The sequence below is a fragment of the Dermacentor variabilis genome, chromosome 4 (assembly GCF_050947875.1).
Source record: "Dermacentor variabilis isolate Ectoservices chromosome 4, ASM5094787v1, whole genome shotgun sequence".
Taxonomy (NCBI): domain Eukaryota; kingdom Metazoa; phylum Arthropoda; class Arachnida; order Ixodida; family Ixodidae; genus Dermacentor; species Dermacentor variabilis.
In genome coordinates, this window is record NC_134571.1 from 72,517,891 (window position 1) to 72,544,216 (window position 26,326).

Genomic DNA, 26,326 nt, shown 5'->3' on the forward strand with positions numbered 1-26,326 from the left:
GCAATAATCGCCGCCGTAACCTGTTGCAGCAGCCTGTTTTGATCGTGAACGCGTTCGGCCATATCACGACCGTGATTCATCTCGTTCATTTCGATTTTTTCACGCGTTTCTGCGCTCACAAACTCTTGCGTCGAACGAGGTGGCGTGTTTCTTGGTCCATTCACTTTGCTACTCATTATTTCTCTTATCGTTACGGCGTAATAAATGGTACCTTTATTTCTCAGCTGATTAAAATAATCGACCAACACTTCTGCTTGCGCTGAAGTCGTTGTATACAGTTGCACCATGATCAATGTATAATAATAATAATAATAATAATAATAATAATAATAATAATAATAATAATAATAATAATAATAATAATAATAATAATAATAATACATTAATTGATTGATTCATTCATTTATTTCGGTGGGTACGTTTCTTGATCGCAATACTCGAGGAGGGCTAGTGTGAGAGCACAAAAAGAATACGAGGCGAGACAGCGCCATATTTTGCTATATTCTCTTTACGTACTTTAACTTGCCATTTCTTGAATGTTGGTAATAATAATGACAGCTCGGAATGCGTTAGTTTCAAAAAAATACTCTTTTTGGGTCAACGAAAAAGAGAATTATTATTACTGTTGGCACGCATATCTAGTAACAGTGGTAGTATGCATGTGCAGTCACCTTACAGTCGCACCCATGCCAAGTAACCATGTACTCACTCACGTTCACACTCACGCCCACTCACACTTACGGGAACTCATCCACGTTCATACTCACGGACGTCTGCTCACACTCAACAGTACTCTCTCATGCTCATACCGAGGTATATATACTCACTGTTTGGATCGCACCGCTGGTGCGATCGGTTGTTGGGAACTCGGCGCTGACGCCCGTGGTTGTACCTGGGTCGCAAGCCCCAAGGGTAGCGTTGGCCTGGCGGCCTGGGGTACAACTGGAAGCATCCGAAGGTCCCGGCAAAGCATGAGTCGACTGGTAACAACAAAACAACTTGTTTATTTTAACATCGCAAAGAGTTGGCGGTCAGGTTGACCGAAGTAGAGAGACGGGAGAGCACTTTACTCAACAGAAGAAATCGGAGCCCTCCTTTTGGCGTCCGGGGGCAGCTGTTTTTATACTCTCGCGGTTGAGGGCAAGAAGGAACCCCTCAATAGACGAGCACGTGAATGTACAATGGGCTAATGGTGACGCACACTGTCGTAGCGCTGCCGGTCGGGCACAATGACTGGAATGAGAGGGTGATCCCTGCTTTCGCATCGCCTGGTTCGGGCACAATGACACATACACTCACACACGCACATGAAGACACGTGGCATCGGAACATGCCTGGAAACGCCTGGAAACACCTGGCGGGGAGCGTTGCGGCGACGACGAACGGGCCAAAATGTCTGCCGCCCCGCCGCAGTCGCGCCGGCAAAACCGCGTGTCGCAGGCGAAACGCAACAGACCGCCCCGCCGGGGGAAGGAGATCCCGATGGACAGGGGACTGCATCCGCTGTCCGGAGGGATGTCGCTCGATGATGCTCATAACCGAAGTCGGGCGTCCCTCGACGTTTCTTGAGCGCAGCGCACAGAGAAGGCCTTGTTCTCTCGTTCAGGTTCGCACGGGACACTGCAAAGTGACTTCGGGAGAGTTCACATTTTTGTTCTCGTTCCCGGCAAGCGTTAGAACTACGCTGAAACTCAACCGCTCAGTCAGCAAGCACGGCACAACCCTCACTAAGCCCTGCCAGGCTCTTTCCCCTTTTTATACCACTGCCTAGTTCCTTACAGTAGTCTAGCATCACTCAGAACGCGTCCACAAATTGGAAAATTGCACTAGAAAGCATATCATCACTTTGAAACACTAAACAAAAGCAATATGTTAAAAAAAATCCTGCCTCAGGAAGAAAAACATCAGTAACAAACAATTTTGAGGCTGATTCCTACGTTAGGGGCTTCGACTTAAGCCATCGGCGTTACCGTTGAGACTCCCCTTTTTGTAACGCACCTCAAAGGAATATTGTTGTAAAGCGAGGCTCCAGCGCAGGAGGCGGCCATTTTTGGGAGAGATGGTCTGCAGCCATTGGAGAGGGCAGTGATCCGTCTCAATGATAAACCTCGAGCCGGCTAGATAGCATGACAATTTCTGAACGGCCCACACGAGACATGCACACTCTTTCTCGGTGGCGCTATACGCCTGCTCACGACTGGTCAGCTTACGACTAGCATACAGGACGGGGTGTTCTACTTCTCCCTTTTCCCGTTGGCACAGTACAACGCCCATGCCTCGCTCACTAGCATCGCACTGAACAATGAACCCTTTTGTATAGTCTGGCGATCGTAGCACAGGCTGGTTTGTTAGGGCACTCTTTAGGGCGCTAAAAGCTCTTTCCTTTGTCTCGTCCCAGACGACTGTTTGAGGCTCTGTCTTTCTTAGAGCATCCGTCAGGGGAGCCGCGATATCAGAGTACCTGGGGATGTACCTCTGATAGTAGCCGGCGACACCTAAGAACGACCGAATATCGGTCTTTGTGCGCGGTTGCGGAAAGTCTCGCACAGCGGCCACTTTTATTTCAGAGGGGCGGCGACGACCCTGACCAATCACGTGACCGAGGTAGACAACCTCGGCCTGTGCTAACTGGCACTTAGGAGCCTTTACTGTCAAGCCCACTTCGCGCAGGCGGGTTAGCACTGCCCGCAAGTGTGTCATATGCTCAGACCAGGATGCGGAGAATATCGCTACGTCGTCTAGATACGGTAAAGCGAATTCTTGCTGTCCCCGCAACACTTTATCCATGAGGCTTGAAAAACAGTATGGCGCGTTCTTCAAACCAAAACTCAACACTTTAGGACGGAATGTTCCCATTGGTGAAATGAACGCCGCATACCTACTAGCCTCTTCTGTAAGTGGAACCTGCCAATAACCCCTGACAAGATCTAGGGTGGAAATAAACTGAGCGCTACTAACTTTCTCAAGGCGCTCCTCGATGTTAGGGATCGGATAAATTTGATCCTTAGTGATGGAATTAAGCCTGCGGTAGTCGACGCAAGGACGAGGTTCCTTGCCCGGTACCTCAACTAAAATCAAAGGGGAGGTATAATCACTCTCACCTGCCTCAATAACACCGAGCTGTAGCATTTTCTTTACCTCAGCCTCCATAATATCGCTCTGGCGGGGTGACACCCGATACGCCTTGGATCGTACTGGCTCTGGGGAGGTAAGTTCTATATCATGAGTAAGTACAGAAGTCCTACCAGGCCTCTCAGAGAACAGACCTTGAAACTCTTGTAATAGCCGGTGTAGTTCGGTTTTCTGCTCGGGCGACAGCGGTGCTTTACTGATAAGGTCACTAATGACTTGACCGGTGTCTTCCCTGTTCGTCACTGAGCCTAGTCCCGGAAGCTCGACCGGAAGCTCTTCAGGAACGTTTACCATCATGCACACCACTGCTTCCCTTTGTCTATAAGGTTTGAGCAGATTACAGTGGTAAACTTGCTGTGCTTTCCGCTTTCCTGGCAGACTTACCACGTAGTTAACGTCCGACAGTTTCTGAACAATTCGTGCTGGGCCCTCCCACTGCACGTCTAGTTTGTTGTTTAGCGATGTGCGCAATATCATGACCTCATCGCCCACCTCAAAACGACGGGCCCTGGCTGTCCGATCATAATAAACCTTGGCCCTCTGCTGGGCCTTTGTCATTGCTTCACCTGACAACTCCTGTGCCCTTCTTAAGCGTTCGAGGAGCTTAAGTACGTACTCCACCACGACTGGGTCGTCGCCCCTACCTTCCCACGATTCTCGAAGCATGCGAAGCGGAGATCGAAGCGAGCGACCGTACACCAGTTCAGCTGGCGAAAACCCCGTAGCCGCATGCGGCGCGGTCCTTAAAGCAAACATCACCCCAGGCAGACACAGCTCCCAGTCAGTTCGATGTTCAAAACACAACGCTCTCAACACGCGCTTCATGACGGAGTGGAGCTTCTCAACGGAATTCGACTGTGGGTGGTACACTGAGCTGTGTAACAGCTTTACCCCACACCTTTCGAGAAAAGTTGTCGTCAAAGCGCTAGTAAACACTGTGCCCTGATCTGACTGGATTTCCGCAGGGAAACCAACTCGCGCAAATATGGACAGTAGTGCATTAACTATCTCAACTGAGCTGAGTTCTTTAAGCGGCACTGCTTCAGGGAACTTTGTCGCTGGGCAGATCACAGTCAAAATGTGTCTGTACCCCGTGGCTGTTACCGGCAGAGGTCCCACTGTATCAATAACGAGCCGTCTAAAAGGCTCCGTTATGATAGGTACCAATTTCAACGGCGCCCTCGATTTGTCCCCTGGTTTGCCCACCCGCTGACAGGTGTCACATGACCTTACGAAATGGTCTGCGTCCCGAAAACACCCTGGCCAATAGTACTCTTGCAAGAGACGGTCCTTAGTTTTCTTAACTCCTAGGTGTCCGGACCACGAACCCCCGTGTGACAAGCGCAACAGATCCTGACGATAGCATTGAGGCACGATCAGCTGATCGAACTCCACTCCTCGGCGGTCTAGATACTTCCGGTACAGGACTCCACCTCTTTCCACAAAACGCGCAGTTTTCCTGGCGATACCTTCTTTGACATTGCAGCGCACGTTTTCCAGGCTGCCATCCTTTTTTTGCTCGGCTATCAAAGCCGACCGGCTGACTTTTAGCAACCTATTAAGTCCGTCTGACGTAGGCGCGATGAGCAAATCTGTAGATAGCTCTTCTAACTTTGCCTTATCGGGCATTTCCTCTCCAGTATCTGGCGCCTTCAACGCTACAGACTCAATTTTATTCAGTTCGGGCGTGCTCTGAATATCAGCTTGCTGCGCCTCTGACCCTTTTTCGTTGTTTGATAACGTCGGCCCCGCAACTACCGCCTTTGCAGCGAGCTCCCGAACCTTCGATCTGGTTGAGGCCTGAACACTAGCTTCACCAAACAAAAGCCCCTTCTCGCGCAGGAGGTGATCGGACCTGTTTGAAAATAGGTACGGGTACTGGGGGGGCAGCATAGATGACACTGCCGCCTCCGTCTCAAGCGCTCCGAAAGGTCCTTCAGTAAGCACTTTTGCTACCGGCAGACACACGCTATGAGCTTCCACGGCTTGCTTGATCCATGCGCACTCGCCCGTGAACATATGGGGTTCTACGTAAGACGGGTGAACTACATCCATCGTAGCTGCTGAATCGCGAAGCACTCGGCACTCTTTCCCGTTCACGAGGAGGTCTCGCATGTAAGGCTCGAGAAGCTTCATGTTCTCGTCAGTGCTGCCTATTGAAAAAAACACAACTTTTGGTGTTGTTTCCGGACACTGCGCCGAAAAGTGACCCGGCTTCTGGCACGTATAACAAACGCGCGCTTGCCTCATCTCGAACCGCTTTCTGCGTTCGGCTTCGGCTGCCGCCGTCTCCTTAGGTTCGGTCGCACTGCTTCCACTCGCATCCGCACTACGCGTGTTCCCCTTTGCTCTCATGGGTGTGAACTTCGGCCTCTCAAACTTCAAGCCAAATTCACCCTTTTGACCGTCCTTAGCTCCGCGAGCCCGACGCGTCACAAACTCCTCGGCTAGCTCAGCGGCTTTAGCCACCGTACAAACGTCTGGCCTATCCAAGACCCAGTATCGCACGTTCTCCGGTAACCGACTATAGAACTGTTCTAGCCCGAAGCACTGCAGAACTTTATCGTGGTCACCAAACGCTTTCTCTTCTTTGAGCCACTCCTGCATGTTTGACATAAGCCTATACGCAAACTCTGTATATGACTCACTTTTGCCTTTCTCATTTTCCCGAAACTTCCGACGGAACGCCTCCGCAGACAGCCGGTACTTTTTTAGAAGACTCGATTTCACTGTGTCGAAATCCTCTGCCTCCTCTCTATCCAAGCGAGCGACTACGTCGGCCGCCTCGCCGGGTAACAAAGTGAGCAAGCGCTGTGGCCACGTTTCCCGAGAGAACCCCTGCTTCTCGCACGTTCGCTCAAAGTTAACCAGGAACAAACCAATGTCCTCTCCAAGCTTAAACGGCCGCATCAGGTCAGTCATTTTGAACAATACGCGTTCTCCTGCACCGTGTGCCTGACTTCCATTACGAGCGCGTTCCATCTCTACCTCAAGACGCTTCATTTCCAAAGCGTGTTGACGGTCACGCTCTTGTTGCTCTCGCTCTTTCTGTTCTTTACGTTCGCGCTCTTCTTTTTCTTTCTGTTCTTTACGTTCACGCTCTTCTTTTTCTTTTTGCTCTTTAAGTTCGCGCTCCTGTCTTTTTGCAGTCTCCCTCTCCTCAATGGTCTCAAGGCATTCCGACAGCTCGTCATCCTCAGCCTCTAACTCAAGAATAGCCTTTAGCAGTTCAGGTTTTCTTAGTTTGTCTGAGACATCCAGACCCAACTCTCTTGCAAGCTCCAACAATTTCGGTTTGCGCAACGACTTCAAATCCATGGCTGCTCTGAATGCTGCTTTCTCTACTGCTTACTATTGTCTTGCCGCAAACTAACCCGGCAGCAACGACAACCACAATTACCAGCTCTGTTTCTGACACTAACAAAAGCCTGGCAAAGCTCAGAAGAAGAAAGTCCCGCACTCACCAAACCTCGCAGCCAAGAGTCCAGCGCAGTCGTTCCGCTGCAGGCAACCAGTCGTCACACAGGGCTCGTTGCACTGCTCCCGGATCGTCGTTGAGCTGCTCAGCATACAGTCAACTGCATATCTTCGCTGCTGGCCTCCGTTGTCGCGATCTCACCGTTGGCAGACAGTTGTTTGAAGTCGGAGGCGATCTCACCGCTGCCAACCAGATATTTGGATCCCACCGATGGCATCGGTTGTTGGGAACTCGGCGCTGACGCCCGTGGTTGTACCTGGGTCGCAAGCCCCAAGGGTAGCGTTGGCCTGGCGGCCTGGGGTACAACTGGAAGCATCCGAAGGTCCCGGCAAAGCATGAGTCGACTGGTAACAACAAAACAACTTGTTTATTTTAACATCGCAAAGAGTTGGCGGTCAGGTTGACCGAAGTAGAGAGACGGGAGAGCACTTTACTCAACAGAAGAAATCGGAGCCCTCCTTTTGGCGTCCGGGGGCAGCTGTTTTTATACTCTCGCGGTTGAGGGCAAGAAGGAACCCCTCAATAGACGAGCACGTGAATGTACAATGGGCTAATGGTGACGCACACTGTCGTAGCGCTGCCGGTCGGGCACAATGACTGGAATGAGAGGGTGATCCCTGCTTTCGCATCGCCTGGTTCGGGCACAATGACACATACACTCACACACGTACATGAAGACACGTGGCATCGGAACATGCCTGGAAACGCCTGGAAACACCTGGCGGGGAGCGTTGCGGCGACGACGAACGGGCCAAAATGTCTGCCGCCCCGCCGCAGTCGCGCCGGCAAAACCGCGTGTCGCAGGCGAAACGCAACATCACACTCACCAGTGCTCATTCACGTTCTCACTCGCGCCCACTGATACCCACAAGTGCTGACTTATTTTCGTACTCACGTCTACTCGCTATCACGTTTATACTAACGTCTACTCACACTCGCCGGTACTCATTCATATTCGCACTCACACCCACTGACACTCACTTGTACACTTATTTTCATACTCACGTCTACTCACACTCACGTTCATACTAACGTCTGCTCACACTCACCAGTACTCAGTCACACCCACTCACACACCGGTACTCATTCACGTTCATACTCACACTCACCAATACTCACTCACGCCCATTCCCATTCACCGCTACTCACTCACGTTCATACTGACATCTACTCACGCCTCACCAGTACTCACTTACGTCCGCTCACACAAACCACTACTGACTTACGTCTACTCACGTCTGCTCACAATAAATAATCCTCACTCACGTTCATATTCATGTCTGCTCACACCCCTTGTCACTTACCCACACACGCTCACGACTTTTACATGAGTATTAGTCTACCCATTAGTGTGTATTCTGACCTATGAAAGTAACTTACTGCGTTCCACAGACAGCAAGGTATCGAAATACGAATGTGCAGTTGTCGACGAGCTGAAGTCCTCATATAGATAAGTTTTCAAAATGTACAATAACTCTTGCAAGTATATGTCTATGCTTAGCAGGCATACATAAAGAATACAGCCCAAGCTGCTGCCGCGGCGCCTGCCCGCTCTGCCAACCCTCGCCGCAACTTTGCCAATTACTGAATTTATTATGGTTTTACCTGACACATCGCTGCCATTTACACCGAGCCTATACCCACTATCTACAAAGGTTTCACCACGATAACATCTAATGTTCCGCCCGTGAGGGTTCGTTGAAAATTGCTGCCGCGGCCGGACGGAACTGGACGAAAGACGCGGCAAAGCGTGAGTGAGCTAGCACATATGACGCTGCATACACAAAAGGTGAGCAGGTACAGGCACATGTTGACGAAACCGGCGATGTTCTTGCCGTACATGCGACGCCCTCCCCTCGGGTCAACGACCGTCCCTCCGTGGCTCACCCCGTTAGCCGTAACCCGAGGTGCTCGCCCCTGTCTCCGTTCCGGGGACGCGGTGGCCGCGGCCTTCCCACTGCGCCTGCTTTGTCCCCGCGAATCCCACTGCGACGACTCCGATCATGTTCCGTCCCATTCTTCTTCCTTTCTCTCGTGACTGCGCACCATAAACGCACACACGTACCGGCAGCGGGCGGTACAAGTAGAGAAGGGGTGGCGTCATTCACTCACACGCGCGCCACTCACGCGACCCATACACAAAAAAGCACGGTGGACGCAGGAAGTATACACCGATAGTGGGTGGAAGGAGGGCACAGAGCAAATATCACACGCGGAGACGCAGTGTGTGTGTGTGTGTGTGTGTGTGTGTGTGTGTGTGTGTGTGTGTGTGTGTGTGTGTGTGTGTGTGTGTGAGAGAGAGAGAGAGAGAGAGAGAGAGAGAGAGAGAGAGAGAGAGAGAGAGAGAGAGAGAGAGAGTGCGGCAATGCCGAGCGTCCAGGGAAAATCGACCTGCCTGCGCCTTCGACGACAGCAGAACCTGCGGCACGCAGACCATGTTACACGTGTCCGTGCCGCCCGCTGTCTCATGTACGATACACGCCCTCTCCTGCTGTGTACCTATACTATGCCACACACTCCGTGTGCCCGGCACTCCGAGAGCACGCTGGGTGTCGTCCAACCATTGTGCAGCAGCGCACTGTACAGTTGCCCGGCTGTTCTGCTTCGTATGTTGGTTTGCTTTGTCTTCGTTCTCGCGTGGCCATTTCTCTTCGTCTTCCTTTTCTTTTTTTCTCTTTTTTTGTTGTCCCGTAACAGCCTCTCAACGCGACGTCTCGGGTCGCCGTCGCCAGATATTTCCCGTGTCAATATTTGATCCCGAAACAAGGTTACGTCCTGTTGTCTGACGCGCACGCGTTATACGACGGCGGCACAGCTGCCTGAAAGAAGAAGCAAAAGACAGAAAAAAAAGGAATAGAGACACCGGAGTACGCCGCCGCCCGGAGTCTCAGATTCGAGACAAAAGGCGCCAATACAGGGAGGAATGCGAGAGGTGGACAAAGAAAGGACGTGGAAAGGAAATACGGTGACAAAATAAAGCAGCGGAAAATGTGGCGGGAGGAGGGGAAGACGGAGGGAGGGGCGTGTCTGCGAGCGTGGAGTCAATAGTCACGCGCCTAAGTACAGAAGCGGTACCGCGGGAACACTTCCGACCGGAAATCCACGGATGGCCTGGATTCGTTCGCGTCATGGGGCACGCAGTAATTAAACAGACGCCTCTTAGCAGTTCGCTCCAAGAAATGAACGCGCTCGGTCGCTGTCACGTCTCGTCTTCTGACTTTGGTTTCGTTGCAATTCTCGACGCTCTTTATTTTGTTTTGTTTTCAGAAAGACATGTTTTTTGTTTACTACGAATGACTTAAGCCAGAAGCCCGAATCTGGTGCGCTCGTCGTTTCTCCCTTTCTTATTGTTAATCTCTTTTTCTTTTCTTTCGCACATAATGAAGAAGGTCAGGCCCCCGCCGCTTCTCGCGAATAAAAACTCCCCAGTGCAGTCGACAGATTCACAGAAAAGCCGTTTTTAATTTGCCCAGGGTGATTAATTCCAAATTAACTCTCGTAGGAAAGTGTGGCCCCGTACATAATGTTGCCGGCCCTGACTGGATCATTGCAATCTTTCTTTCTTTTTTCTTTCTTCTTTTGTTTTCGCGTGAGACTGCGACCGATGCCGCGACTGAAAACTGACGAGAACACCGGGAAATAATTTTTGAATTAAGGGACAAGATTCAATTTTTCTTTCGCACGAAAAAGCAAGTAAGGGCTGCTAGCGCAGGAAAAATTATAAACCAAAAATTAAACCACGCAAAACATGGATGCTCGAACATTCACCTAGTACCCAAAGTCTATAAAAACGTTTAATATGGTTACGTACACAAGTAGCAGTCGAGAGAGCGTCTTGTTAACTAATTTGCGGCGTAAATTTAACAGCGATTCTTGGTTTAGTTTAGCTACAACGGTAAAGTGCACCTAATTACATGTAATGTTTTTTTGTTGTACGCTCCGAGTGCAGTCATGGCCTGCTCCCCCCCCCCCTCCCCCCGGTTTGTGCTGTCTCGGTTTACGCTGTCTTCTCGAAGATTAAGTTACACCGACTCGCCGGAATGTCGATTCTGTTAGTTTCGTTTAGCTGTCTATCCAGTTTTTTTTTTTTTTTTACGTCATCTTAGGCAACACCAGCTGGCCGGCGTGACGTTCTTTGCCCGAACTGCGCCCCCCTACAGCACTTATACTGTTCGTGTGCCATACAAGCATCAATGATACTCTGTAAATGACTTTTGTGCCGGCGCACATTGCGAGTGTCGATGTGTTAATGTGTGTACATGTGCAGTTTGTTTTTATTTTTATCGCACTCCCTTTATTTCATCTCTCATCATTGCGCGTGGAGTAGCATGCCAGACCTGGTGGCTATAAGCGAACCTCTCCAGATATCACTAAGCTCTCTCTCTCTCTCTCTCTCTCTCTCTCTCTCTCTCTCTCTCTCTCTCTCTCTCTCTCTACCAGCAATGGTCGCTCAATGACTATGCAGTTGCGCTGCTATGCTCGAGGTCACCGGTTCGATTCCAGTCGCGGCGGCCGCATTCTGATGAGGGCGAAATGCAAGAATGTTCCTTTACCATGCTTCGGGTGCACACCAAACAACCCCAAGGGGTCAAAATTAATCCGTAGTCGCCTACTACGGCCAGCTTCATAATAAAATACTGGTTATGGCACACAAAGCCTTCAACACTTCTGTGCCCGTAGTTACACACAGGGAAAAAAAAACAAGAATTCTCACACTAAAGGTATTGCTTAGAGCAGCCAATCGTAACGTTGGACATGCTGCTAGCGAAGGTGGCAGGTCAATGGCGAACGCCATTTGTGGACGAAAAGCTTTGTTAATTCGGCCCCCCGAAGGTCTGCATGCTCCCTTTAGTTGATAGTCGGCGTTCGTGTTGTCCACTTCTCTTGTGCCCTGTCTGCACGCCTCACCTTTTTGCATAATGAAACCGGAACTCATTCATGCCCTTTCTCCCGTCTACAACATCGACGCTAAATTGGCCACTTCTGTCTGTTCGTTTCGCGCAGGCGAGGCCTCGGCATCGGCATTGGTGGCGGCAGCTTCCGCGGCTTCCTGCTGCGGCGGCGGCGATCGGCCAAGGAAGGCGAAGCGGCGGCGGCGGCCGGTCCCGGCGGTGCGCTGGCTTCCTCGCGCCACCACGCGCAGCAGCCGCCCGTAAGATGCGCCACCATGAGCAGCATCGGCAGCGTGGGCCGCAGCGGCGGCCTGCTGGCCAACGGCGTGCCCTCCGCCACCGTGGGCAACGGAGGCGTCAAGAAGGACAACTCCGCGCCGGCCGTGGCCGCAGCGGCCGCCAACGGCGGCACGGCCAACGGGCCCCTGCTCGAGACCACCACGGTCAAGAAGGGCCTGCTGTGGCAGCAGTGGGACAAGTTTTTCAGTCGCTGGAAGGAGCGCTACTTTGTGCTCACCAAGGACTACTTGGCGTGCTTTAAGAAGGAATCCAAGGTCGGAACCTCCGAGATGGGAGGATTCCTTTACAAGGCGAGTCTCGAACCCCTCTTCCCGCCTCTCTCCTTTGTATTGCCGTTCGCGTCTATTATTACACCGGCACAACGTGCGGACCACGAATCAAATGAATATCTTCAGCCGTTTTATGGGCTGCAGAAAACCACTAGATGTCTTTCATAAGAACCAAATCATCATAAACAATAAACTCACTCAGGTGGTTCAGGTAGCGTGCGGTACAGCTGCCTCTCACATGCGCCACGCTTTCTGTGATATCCTATCGAACTGTGCGCGCATTTGTGTATCTGCCTGCCATGCTGGCACCCGTGTTTTCCTCTAGCTGTGTTGGCACAGAAGCCTTATTAGATCGTATACGGCACTCGGCCTGCGTTCTCGATAGGCAGGGATCGATGGGAGACCCTTTATTTGATTGTACGCCCTATGCGACGTCCCTGTGGAATATCGAGTCCCAGCAATCTTTAAAAACGCGTTGGAGTCTTTCAGGATTTCCTTCTACTGCAGCAGGCAATGTGTCATCCGCGGTACAAATATTCCTCTTCCTTGGAGTCCGATTTCGATTAAAAGAGTGCTGGTGTTTCTCTGTCTCCCCCTTCCACTCCCTTTATCTCTTTATCCCCCTTAACCATTCCCCCGTGCAGGGTAGCCAACCGAAACTACTTTTTTTACAATATGCCTTTATTTCCATAAATATACAATTTATGGGGGATTTAAGGAAAAAAGTTGCTGCAGCAACTTGACTTCTGGTTCAGAACTGAGGTTAAAGCGCTGTGGTATTTGTTTCCTCGTGTCCTTGTTTTATTCGCGCTGTTTAACCTCAGTTCTGAATATGAACCAACTAGTCCTCATCACGATCCTACCAATACCTCTGGTTAACCTCCCTGCCTTTCTACGCATGCTTTTCTCTCTCTCTCTCTCTCTCTCTCTCTCTCTCTCTCTCTCTCTCTCTCTCTCTCTCTCTCTCTCTCTCTCTCTCTCTCTCTCTCTCTCTCTCTCTCTCTTTCTCTCTCTCTCTCTCTCTGGTGTCTTGACCTTCCGATCGCGGCCGTGCACGGAAGACGAGGCTGTGTGTCTGTCTGTGTGTCCGCGTTGTGAGTGTATACGTGTGGGTCGCGCTGGCGCAGGTGAACTTGGCAGACGTGGAGGGGCTGCAGTGGGCCGACAAAAAGCGGACGGGAGTTATCGCCCTTCGGGTGGGCACCGAGGGCCAGCTCCTGCTCTGGACCAACTGCGGCCTGGACGACTGGATGTTCGCCCTTAGAGACGCCATCGGTCGGAGCAAGGGGCGCAGAGAGGCCCTCCGCAAGGCGCACACGCTCGGCCCGCAGTTCTACGACGCGGGACTCACCAAGAGGTCAGTGTGTGCTCGCCGGCCAGTGTCGTCGCGCGCGTGCGAGTGTAAGAGAAAAGAAAGGAGCAAGGCCTGACTATGGCGCACGTGTGATTTGCTACCCTGTACCGGGAATGGTAATTAAGGGCGGACAAGTGCGCAAGGGTGAGGCAAGAAGACCATGAGCCGTGAACAAGCGCTTCAGGCTTCCGTATAGGCTGTCGCGCAGGTATACTGTCGAGTGTAGGGAACTGCAGCAGTGCTCGTACTATTAGTGCTTTTCTGCGCGCGTGACGCACGTAATCATTGCCCCATGCTTTCTTTTTTCTTGACTCTTCGAATAGAAGCTGTCATCGGGGAGTGTTTCTTGTAATGAAATAGCCGGGCTTAACATCCCAAAACTATGCACAGTGGATTATGCGGTGCCTTTATACCTCCTACAATTATTTAACTTGAACCCAACGCACGGCAAAGGAGCACTCTTGCATTCCACCCCATAGGACTGCAGCCGCAAATCGGACCCGCGACCTCGTGCTCTGCAACACAACGCCATAGCCATAGTGCGTGCGTGCGTGCGTGCGTGCGTGCGTGCGTGCGTGCGTGCGTGCGTTTATTTTTCTCAGAAAATTCTTACTTTTGCACAAACATCTATATCTATAACAAGCATCAAATATTGAGGAACGGCTCTACGAAGCAATCTGAATTTATTTCTTCTGCGTGAGATTTCAGCTCGAGCCCACGTTGCACCACAGCCTCGAAGATGCCTATCCATACTGCGACATCTTTGCTATGGCTCAAAAGTAAGAAACTCGCGAGAACTGTTGTCCCGAGAAGCAATATGCTTGATCCATGCCTCGGTGAATGTGAAATAGATTGTTCGTCGAGCTGGTATACGTCGCGTGCTCTGCATTATATTGCGCCTAGAGCTGTTTATTTTTTTCTTAATATGCAATTCCGCACGCAGCCTGAGCCGCTAGCTATACCGTCGCAGCGAGGGCTTTAGAAGGCTAGGAATTGTCCCAGACGCCTAATCCACCCTGGCGCTCGGTCGATGACACGGGGTCAAGAAAATATATGCGTCCAAACTGTTTTTCGCCGCAACGCCGCCTTGGAATAACCTTGCAACATCGCGGCAGGATATATGCCTTACAGGGCGGTTGCTGCTGCGAAAGGACCGGGGTTGCATGGAGAGGCGAACGAGCTCGAACGGCGGGGGGAGGGGGGAGGGCGGAAAAATGAAGTTTAAAAAAAAAAAGCCAAAACGCGTCGGAGCAGTTTGCCAACAAGTCTTGCGCAGTATGTCGCCATCGTGCCGCGCCGTCTTTTGATCCTCCTGCCAAAACCACGAAGTTCCAAGCTTGACATCGTTGCAACATCACGGCTTTGGAAAGAAAGAAAGAAAGAAAGAAAGAAGAAAGAAAGAAAGAAAGAAAGAAAGAAAGAAAGAAAGAAAGAAAGAAAGAAAGAAAGAAAGTGAATGCACGTTAAGTTAGCGCTCAAGTTGCACCAAGAGCTCGACGCGCGCTGCGTTCGCATCGTTTGTTTTCGAATTCGAAATGCGATCCGAGTTCAACCTTTCGTTCAAAAATTGAATGAAAGCTCTGAAAAATGCTGCAGGGATCGCTGCACGGTGTGTAATAGCTTCGCTTCGACGAAAGATTGCTGAACGAGACGTGGCGCCTTGGCCAACGAGATTTATGACGTTCTCAAACCCGCGTCGAGTCGAGGCAAGAGCATTTTGACGGTGAACACGTGTGAAATACATTACTTATTTAGTTAAGGGACTTGATTATTTTTCGCGCTGGACAGCCTAACTGCCTTTGCCATGCAATATTTATACACTACGAATACGAAAACTGCGTAGAGAAAGTGAAAAACCTTTTTGATACTGCAATTACTTGTAGAGGCAAAATTTACACCAGCAGCCGGGTGTGGCAGATGAAAAAGAGGACGCGGACAGGAATTCAGCGAGCCAGATGCTAAGGCCGGCGATATGACTTTGCTCCAGTAATGTGGCCGCGGTCAACCTCAGTGAAATCCACGTTTTAATGTACTGTTGCAGGCTAAGGAATTAAAAGAAAATGAACTAATTGCAAGTGAAATATAATACAATAAAGTCAAGTAAAATAAGGAGCAGTTACCAAATACCCGCAAAAGGACGCGCGATTGTTCATTTATTTGATGGTTATGGCACTTGCAATAGAACTTGTCGCGCTCGGTGGGATTGGGAACAGCACTTGCATCTTCGGCATCACAGGCAACGTTCTACGGATGTCGTTTTATTTGCCAATATATCGCAGTGTTCTTACTGGACTATTTTCAGCATGCAAAGCAAGACTTATATCTTGAAATTGCTCGGAAGCGCACCCTAAAGTCTCTAGATATTTTTTTTTGCTTATTCACAGAATCTAGGGACTTTAGCGCACCCTAAACCGTATACCGCGGACGGTTCTCTTTCGAAAGTAAGCTGCGAGTCGAATAAGAAACAACTGTGAACACTTCGTAAACTACGTGGTATACGTTGCTAACTGCTGGCTTAAACGTATACGCTAGTTTCGCAACTTTCCGAGGAGGCGCTGCCTAATGGTCTCGCGGGCCTCTACAGCAGTTAGTTGTCTTGAGTGTTGCGACATTCAAGTCAATGGGGGCGGGCAGTAGTCTAGCGAAAACAAGAGCCTTCTTATATGATTAATCGCTCGCTTTGCGTGGTAGTGCATTGTCCAGAGGAATACGCAGCGGTGCGCTTGGCGCAACTATCATTTCCGTAGGCGCATGCTTGAATCCTCTAGAGGGAAGGGCGTAGGTGAGTTTGTACGAAAAGTCCTCTCTCGATGTACCCCGTCCGTTTTACGCTTTTAATACGTTTCAGGTTCGGCGATGCTTCATACTTTTCAGTTTCGGCAGCGAAAAGTTCACTGAAACAAAAGCGCATGCTTGAATTTGTATGCTGCCGAACACGAGTGACAAAGACACCGCCAATAAAAGCAGGTAACACAAATATCATCATGTGATTTGCGCCTCGAATGTGCCCGACGGGAGCGCGAATATCGAGAGCTAATGTACCTAAAATTTGGCGTGATTTATCGATTATCTGTGTACCTGACAAGCAGTGACTTTGTCGTTGCTTGTCCTTACCCTCCAAGCGTGCTCGTCTGAAAGCAATGCACAAAGCTGGTAGTCGTATCGTTGGCCGCCGGCAGGTTCCGCTTTCCCGACACCTCCCAGGCAAGCCAAGCAACGTATGTGGTAGGAAAGAGAACACCAAGGTGATAAGGTTATCAGCTTCACTCATAGGCCCGTTGGGCGTGGTTTACTTGTCTGCACCGTTATACCTTACTCCTCTTTTGGTGTGATGAAGTACACGCCTGTACAGCTGTTGCTGATGCGATTGTAGGTCTGCGCTAACGTGCTCATTCTCAAACGTCTGGCTCAGACGTCTGACACCTAACCACAAGCTCGATTCAGGGCCACAGTAGTCGCATCTTCACCATGAAACGAAAGCCAGAAACACAGAGGTGTGCTTGCCTGTAATTAGAATTCCGAGGCACGGTGTAACAATTGCAGCTGCCATAAAGCAGCGCATAACCCTTCAATACGTATGCTGAACGTAACGTTCCACAGAGCTGCATCGAAGGTGATAAACATGATAAAATACCCTCGCATACCGCAGTGCGTTAGCCAATGTCCAGCGCATGCTCAATCCACGGCGCTCATAACGTGCACGCCGGCGGGCCCGTTGCGTGACGCGGCCACTCGTGCAAGTCAAACGTTACTTTGGTTTTGTTCCTTTGTACGCGATGACGTGCGCGCCAGGGTCCGTGCTTGCGCATCACCACGCCACCCTCGACTCGCCGGCACGTCATAACCAGGTCATAACAGCCGCTTCCACACCCCTCTGTTCGACAGCCTCGCCCCCGGCCTGCGTGCCGTCCACCACTCGAGCGGGGACTATAACGGAATGCGGTGCTATACACTGCAGCACTCCGCACGCCATGGATGTGCCAGCTTTGGCAAGCCGTATACAGTGGCGTGACACACGTGCTGCCTTCGTCCCGGAATGAATGCCGCGCGTTAGCGAGAGCCTTTGGCTAACCGACCCACTGACCGACAGGTTAAACAAGGCAGGCCCGCACCTGGTTTCCCTGCATTTGCAAGCGCTAAACAACACGCGAATGTAGCAGGCCTTCGGCAGTAAACCTGCAGGGGCCAGCTCCACACCCAGCGCACAGCACCTATTTGGGCGCGCAGTGAAGGCGGGATAAAGGACACCGAGCGATGCCGTAGGAGAGCGTAGTGATCTGTTAGAGAAATAGATAGGCAAGGAAACGGCAGGGAACTCGGTAGGAAGGAAAGGAAGGAAAAAGTAGAGAAGGAAAGGCAGGGAGGTTAACCAGTTTAGCGTAACCGGTTTGCTACCCTACACATGGGAGAGGGATGGGTGCGATGAAAGATGGGGAAGGGGGAGAGAGAGAGAGAGAGCACATAGTACAGCACACAAACATCGTCCGGTAGAGTCTATCAGTCTGGCATTGTACGTGATAACACTGTCAGAGCCGCTTGTCCAATCCCGTCTCTTTCAAAAACTGAAGCAGTCCCTTCGTCGCCTTCACCTGCGATGTCTTCTGTCGGCGGCATGTGAAAATCGTGTCGAGGGACAATGGTCTAGTGTCAAGGTGCGCGAGAACGGATGCCAGGGACTGTCGCTGAACATTATATTCAGGACAGTCGCACAGAATGTGTTGCAGCGTCTCCTCGCAAAGACAGGCATTGCAGAGAGCGTTGTCGGCCATTCCAATGCGGAATGAGTAAGATTTCGTGAAAGCCACCCCTAACCATAAGCGATAAAGCAGAGTCGCCTCGCTTCGGCGGAGTCCAGTTGGCATATAGAGATGCATCAAAGAGGGCAGGTGGTATTGACGGTTGCTCTGGTTGGTCTGGCTGTTTGGTGTGCACCATGAAGAGAGCGTCATCTCCTGTGCAAGCACTCGAAGTCTGCTAGCTGCGTCGGATCGTGAAAGCGGTATGGCCTCTTCTTGTGCGTCTTCAAGAGCTGCCCGAGCTGCATTATCGGCGTCTTCGTTTCCAGTGACGCCGCAGTGACTTGGCAGCCACTGAAACGTCACGTGGTGTCCTTTCTCCTGTAATGTATGGAGTAGGCATCTAATATCGAATACGAGCTGTTCGAACGGCCCGCGACGCAGAGCTGATAGTACAGATTGTAGGGCTGCCTTTGAGTCGCTGAAGATGGACCATTGTCGAGGTGGCTCCCGACTGACGAAACGGAGTGCAGCGCGAAGAGCAGCTAGTTCAGCAGATGTCGATGTTGTCGGGTGGTCAGTCCTAAAGCTGATGGTAATAGCTTTTGCTGGGACAACCACAGCACCGGACGAACACTGGATGTTTGTGGAACCATCAGTATAAATGTGTTCACTGTCCGCGTACCTCTCGTGCAGAAGAAGCAGAGACAGTTGTTTGAGGACAGGCGACGACAGTTCAGACTTTTTTCCGATTCCTGGTACACTGAGATGTACTGTGGGGCTGATAAGACACCAAGGGGGTATCGTTGGTTTAGATGCAGCGGTGAAGCCCGAGGGAAGTTTGTCGTTGTACTTGTTGATAGTTTTAGAGAATGATGATTGGTGCCTGTCTGAAGGTAGTGCTGCAAGGTGGTGATAGGGAGCACGTGCAAAATGTCTGATGTGCGTTCTCAGGGCTTCCACCGTAATGTGAGTTCGCATTGGATGGTCCCGAGCAATCGCAAGAGTCGCCTCTGTTGACGTACATCTGGGCAAACCAAGGCAGACTCTGAGTGCTTGAGCTTGTACTGCCTGCAGAACACGAATATTTGTCTTGCAGGTGTTGTTCAGTACAGGTAGACTGTATCTTAAAAAACCGAGAAAGAGAGCTCTGTAGAGTTTAAGCATTGCGTCTACTGACATCCCCCACGTCTTCCCTGTCAAGTATTTGAACAACTGGGAAGTAGCTGTCAGGCGCCGTTTCATGTAGGCCACGTGTGGGCTCCAACAGAGGTCTCGGTCAATAATGACGCCAAGGAATCTGTGGTTTCGGACATAGGAAATGGTCCGCCCATTGATTGAGATGATATAAGGCGTCATCGGTTTCCGAGTAAATGCGACTAGTGCGCATTTTTCAGGTGAAATGCTGAGACCCTGTTTACACAAGTAGTTCGCTGTCAAAGTGGCCGCTCTTTGAAGTCGCGCACGTATCTGAGGACGTGTGACTGCCGAAGTCCAGACACAGATGTCGTCAGCGTATGTTGAAATCTTGATGGTAGTTGGCAAGCATTCAGCAAGTCCAACAAGAGCGAGGTTGAATAGCGTCGGGCTGAGAGCACCGCCTTGAGGAACGCCCCTGCTGGTATAGCGTCGCGTAGTTGGGCCATCGTCAGTTAACACATAGAATGATCTTGCAGACAGGTAACTTGCAATCCACAAAAAAACTCGACCACCTAGGCCAACCGTCGCAAGAGCGTCGAGAATGGCCTCATGTAATACGTTATCGTATGCCCCTTTCACATCTAAGAATAAAGCTGCAGATAAACGCTTACGGGACCTTTCGTGCTGGACATATGAAACGAGATCAACTACACTGTCGATGGAAGAGCGGTCACGTCGGAAACCAGCCATGGAAAGCGGATAAATCTTGTAAAATTCAAGGTACCATTCCAGGCGGCCAAGGATCATCCGTTCCATTATCTTTCCGACACAGCTGGCCAGTGCTATTGGGCGGTAAGAGGTGAGTTCTAATGGGGATTTGCCCTGCTTTAAGAGTGGCACCAGGCGGCTTACTTTCCATTCGTCAGGAACATTTCCCTCCTGCCATGAGGAGTTGTAAAGGCTCAACAATTCTATCCGAGCGGACTCTCCGAGATAGCACAAGGCCCGGTATGATATACCATCTGGACCCGGAGATGATGAGCGCCTGCAGAGAGCTAGTGCCGCTTCGAGCTCCTCCATTGTAAAAGGAAGGTCCATGCGGCAATCACGGGAATGGGGGACGTCAGCTCGGGCTGGAGGATCTGGACGAGCCGCTTGGTCTGCGATCCGCGCACAAAAGTCTTCTGCGACATCGATGTCTTGCCGCCCTTGGAAAAGCGCTAGCGCCTTGAATGGAAAACGCCGTTCCGGAAGGCAACGCAGACCTTGCACCGTTTTCCAAATGTGAGACAGTGGCTTGCGGGGGTCGAGTGTCTGGCAAAACGTTGCCCACCGTTCCGACGCTAATCTATCCATACGACGCTGAATCTTCTTTTGCATCCTCCTGGCTGCCCTAAGGTCATGGATTGATTTTGTACGTCGATATCGACGTTCCGCCCGGCGACGAAGCGCTCGAAGTCGCTCTAATTCTATGTCGAAGTCATTTCGCGTGGAAGAGATCGTCATCATGCGAGTGGCGTTTTGCATCGTCATTTTAATCGTTTGCTCTAACCCAGAGGGTAGGCCCTCGCGGCAGGCATCGCGGCAGGGAACTCGGTAAAAATACAGAGCAGCGGCCAGGTTAGACCTCCGCGCACGCATGACGGTGCGCATTCAGTGCGGCTGCTAATGGTCGCTGAGGCCCTTTGTCATGCACAAGAAGCGTGGTGCGCAGCAATTGGTAATGCCGCAGGTGATGCAGTAGGAATGTTTTATTTCTCGGTCTCCTGTGAATTCCCGCCATATAATGACTATATATGAACTGTTGCCTCGGCTGACACACACTGCACTCACTGAACAAGTTGGTTAAAAGAAGGTCTACCGGTGATCACAGCTCAGGCCTCAAAACCCTCGTTGGCCGGTATAGCACCATGCAGCCGGCCAGAGTTAACTCTTCTTTCTTCGCTTATTCGTCTCTCTTGCGACTGGTGCCCCACTCACACCTAGACATTGTGGTCTCCTAATGCCTGTTATTGTTATTTGTCTTCGCTTAAACATAGAGGCGTTTTGAGCCAATAGGCCTCCTGCGACTTTTAGGCGAGCAACCACGAGGTGACCGACGACTCCGCTGCTGCGCGTTCAAGACTTCTTCCTCTTAAGTTTGCACACTCCGCTACGTCGATGCGTCTCATAGAAACGTTCGTTCAATCGCTTCTCCTTCGCTCACATTATACTTCGAGTGAGAAAGCCGCCAGACGTGAGCTTATCATATTAAAAAAAAAAAAACTTCGAGCCGCAACCTGAGGCCACCACAACAAAAACTGCCGAACCATTCTTTAATAAAGTTTCTTCTTCTTCACGTAGATGAAAGTTCGGCAGTTTCCCAAGATTTCGCTTTAGTTGTCGATGGGTCCCGCTCCTTCGCGATGATGTTCTCAGACTTTTCTCGAGCTCATCAAGATTCTATCAACACCCAGACTGCAGCGGCCAGCATCAATGCGGCGCTTATCAGACACGAAAAGGGGCCGTGGCGCGCTTTACCACGTGTTACCCTGTTTGGTCTGAGCGGGCCGCACGCGACGGGAACAACACCGAATTTAGGCATGTCCCGGCTCGGGTCCTCGCGTGCCGCGATCGACGTTATACCCGTACCCTTAAGGTGTGCTCGGCGAAATTTTCTATAAAGGGCGTGGGAAGGTCCTTGCCGTGCGCACGCTGACGGGGCGGGGATGAGTTCTCGTGCGCAGCTGGAGGCTCTCCCGTGCCGGCTGCACGCACGGCTCGGGCGTCGCGTTGCGTGAAAGGCAGGGTGTGAACGTCCTCCGAGCGACCTCGCCGAGATTTAAATAAAGATCGTTGGCAGGCGCGCGCCCTTTCGCGTTGTCCGGAAGAGAATTTCGTGGAACCGCCGAGGAATGTGTGCGACCTATAAATAGTCGTTCTTGGTGAAGTACTCGGCCGGACTGAATCGGGTCAAAGTTTTGCCAGGGAGTTCGCGTGAGGCGTGGGGCGCGAGATGCCGGTGCAAGCTTGGCGGGATTCGGTTAGCTTTCCTTCCTGTTTGTTGTTACGTATCTTTTTTTTGTTTTGTTTAACTGACAAAAAGAACAACATGGCACTGCCTTCTTCCATGGAAGAGCTTCTTCCTTGTCTCGTTGATATTATTGGGCTTACGTGGAGGGGGAGGGGGTGCATTTATACTTCGTGCCTTTCGGTAAATGCGGAGAGGACATTCCTTAGCATGACAACACACACTCTGTATTTTCTCTTCTTGAGTCGGTTGGGTTCTTTAGTTGCGCTCGTAACAAAAAAAAAAATCTTATAAAGAATGAAATTGTAAATGACGTCGGTTAGAGTCTATGGGTTTTTGTACGTTTCCTATGTTACAGTCATGGTTAGCGTATACTTCGCAACATCGTCTCTATACGACCATTTGCTGAGAGGAAGCTCTCGAAATTGAATCGTGCATTCTACATACGGTTCCCAGTCCGTACTCTCTATTTTCCCGTCTAAACACAAGCCAAACGTTTATCTCCTTGCCCGTGATTTCAGTGATCGCCGCACAACATTGTTCGGGGCAGTTCCATAAGAGAAGGGGGAAGGGGGATCGAGGCCTGGAAAGAGTGGGCGTTCCTACAGCTTGTCACAAAAACGGCGCCACGTTGCTTACAAAACATCCTTGCTCGCAATGAGAGAAGCGTCGTATAGGTATCAGAGAGAATACGATTAAAATTTCGCCCGTTCATCCGCCTTTTTCTTTCGATGATGATTTCTCCTCAAGGCGCTGAGGCGAAATTGATTTGGTTTGAAAAGAAACTGTTTTTTTTTTATTCTCACTCGCGCTCGCTATTTCGCGTGTCCTGCAATATAGCCTGCTATTAAACATGTTAGTTCAGGAGTGCCGATATACTTCAGTGATCTTCCAGTTGAAAAGAACAGAGAGAAAGCAAAACAAAGAGAGAACGAGAACTTCTCGGAATGACTTGGAGTCCGCAATCACTCCTTTACGTTCGGCTACACGCGCTGGCAAACGACGTTCCGTTGCTGAAAACGAGGTCGCGTGATCGATTCCCAGCCACGAAAGCATCGTTCCAAAGGGCGCTGGAATGGCTAAAACCTGCGGTGTGCCAATATTCAAACATTTTGAAATACGAATAGTCTTTGCCATTCTGTTCGCATTCGATTCGAGAACTCGCTATTCGAAACTTTCGAATATTCGTTTCTTTCGAAAACGCAGGGAATAATGACGCTCATTGGAGTCGCAAGTCGCAATAAAGGAGAGAGAGAGAGAGAGAGCAATGGAAGTGGTGAGCGTTATTGCGAATGACTCGGCTGCAGAGGAGCTGCGATTGCTGGACAGGGGGCAGCAGTTCCTGAGCGTACGTACGGGGAAGACAAATTCTGCTCAATAATTTTCACCCAAACATTTAGGCAGCCTACATACGGGTTTGTCGTCTCAGTTTAGGCAAATCAATTTATTATGTGACCTTTCGCCCGATTTTTTCATCCTTTTAATACAGCGTACGTTGCCGACCCCCTCCCTCCGTAGTATCTTTCGTCTATCCTTAAACGGAACTCGACACTCTACGTGCATCTGGCGGCGCGCCGTTCTTCGTTTTTCTTTTTTTTTTTCATTAATGTCATCGTCAGGTGGAGCAAGATAACTGAAAACAGTTGTTTCTCCTTTACAAGCTCCTCAGTTGGCCATACATTTATTTGCGAATGGCATTACATGCATTTAATTATTCCCAAAAGGAAAGCCATGTCAATAATGTCAATAGACCTCTTCTTTACCAAGGGCTCGGACTACCCGCAAACTTTACATTTCACTCTGTTTAGAAAACATATTCAATATTAGAGTCGATATTCGGAGGGTGTATTTCACAAATATTCGTATTCGATTCGATTCAGAAATTTCTCTGTTTGCACCAAGGAAGTTTAAAATATATTCTGGAGTGGAGCTGATGCCTTAAAGAGAACGAAGCCGGTCGTCACCATTTTTCTATAGGAATGAATTAACGCTAGCATAAGGCGGAGAATAGGAAGCATTTCTTTTTGTGACTTTCTAGCGAGTTCAACACGGCCAATTGTTCTGTATACTTGCTTATCGATATGTATGTTTGTGTGACTAGTTTTAGAGTGAAACTTGAACGTCTTGGCAACATGTATGGGATATTATGATATCACTACACTACTCAGCCAATGCCAATATGTTAGCCCGAAACAATATCTTTTTTAATTCTCCAATTAGCCTGGAATGTACATTAAAGATCAAGAGCATTTGAAATGTGACCGGCTTCCAGCCAGTTTGGCATGCTTTATCCCTTGCTATATCCCTTAAGATGCCTATCCAACAATCTAGGAAGCCTGAACGTCACGTAAGACGGATCACTATACAAAATAATGTATAAAAGAACAGTTTCTATGAAGGCTTTGTTGAAATATTTTGTGATGATGGAATAAAAGTCATCTCTAGAACCACATGTAAAGCCAGCTTGGTACATTGTAGATATCAGGGAAATTCCGATTTTGCGAAAATTTAATGTAAAACACGCTACATTCCCGTTGCGTTTCAGTGGTCGCGGAATGAGCCTTCCGTTGGGGCATTCCTTCACCGACCGAAACGCCACCGATCTATGAGGGCTCATGCGCTACGACTGCTAAGGGTTGATAAGCTTCATAAAGGTCACATCAAGTTGCATAGCATTTATAATGACATCCGGCGGCATGACAAGTGGCACAAAGCTTAACCATACTTAGACAACCCCCAGAGGATTTTCTGCATGTATATATAACGCGACAGCGTTAAGGGCGTGGCGCAAAAAATCTGGTGTCGGCGGTGTACGTCGTTTCGCGAAAACTAATTCCGAACCACAACCACACAGGCCCTCCGTGCGGCGCACAGGCGTGAGTGAACTAATTGAATTAATCAGAGTAAAATGCTTCAAAAAAATTGTAAAGTACGACTTAAACACAACCTACAGTCATGATAGCGTCGAATTATAATTTGAATATATCAGAAAACATCATTCCGTTACGCGGAACTCCAGCACAATCCCCTTTTCCAGCGTTTCTACCATCCATAGAGCGGCGCGGCCCGCTGGGTTCCTTACAACAACCCCATCCAGATGTCGCTTGCCTCCGCGCATCCGCAAGAAAGCTGCGGCTGCCGGGAAGCGTGACAAACAGGCAGGGATCCTTGAATGCTACCGCGTTCCAATCTTAAGGGCGAAGCTTCAGCTTCCTCCTCAGTTTTTTTTTTTAAATGTGTCTTCGATTCGAACACTTTTAGCTAAAATGCCAATGTACCGAGCTTTCGAATACAAGTTAATAATCCCCGAGCGTTCAAAAGCAATACCGAGCCGTCCTCTTTACACCATGTTTCTGATTTCCCCCTGTGTCGCTTTAGTGCGGCACAATTAATCAGTTAATCGACCAACGTCCAAACTTTGCCGACACGGTGTTGTCTATACCGGACCGCGTCCCTCTCGCTTCCCTCTGGGCGCTGTGCAGGCAGGCGTTGCTGCTGCAGCACACGCTGACCTCGTCGGAGGCGCAGTCCCCATCGTCGTCGGTGCGCACGTCCACCTCGTGCGAGCTGCGGTCCCTGGGCGAGCGCACCCCTACGCCCAGCCTGACGCGCCGGGCGCAGAGGATGTCGGTGGCCACCGAGGCCAGCGACAGCGGCTGCAGCATGGCGCAGCCGCCGGGCTCCGCCAGCGTGGACTACGACACGCGCTCGGTGCCCTGGTCGGCCCCGCTCGGACCACGGCCCACGGGCTCCTACAGCTCGCTCATCTCGCTCGGCCAGCGCTCCCTGGGAGCGCACCGGCCCTCGCCTCGGTCCCTGCAGGTACGTTAGCTGAACCACGTCTTGGTGGCTCTTGCTCAGGTACGAGCAAGATCACTTTCGCAAGGTGAGTTTAGCGGGCTTTGCCCGGAGTAAAGGTTTACGTGACCTCGGGAGATGTGCGTTATCGTCGCTTGTCACAGGAATGGGAGTCTTCAAGTGATAAACAGCTGTCGAACAAGGGAAGCCTCAACAT

General features: G+C 50.5%; 1 protein-coding gene across 1 annotated transcript in view; it reads left to right on the top strand.

Annotated features, from left to right (window-relative positions):
• The window catches only part of LOC142579353 (uncharacterized), a 70,548-nt gene that overhangs the window by 37,090 nt on the left and 7,132 nt on the right, over nucleotides 1-26,326 (top strand). Inside the window, exons 2-4 of the mRNA XM_075689450.1 lie at nucleotides 11,615-12,092; nucleotides 13,199-13,428; nucleotides 25,794-26,133. Coding sequence (XP_075545565.1) covers nucleotides 11,615-12,092; nucleotides 13,199-13,428; nucleotides 25,794-26,133 — 1,048 coding nt within the window. The remainder of the gene's footprint in view (nucleotides 1-11,614; nucleotides 12,093-13,198; nucleotides 13,429-25,793; nucleotides 26,134-26,326) is intronic.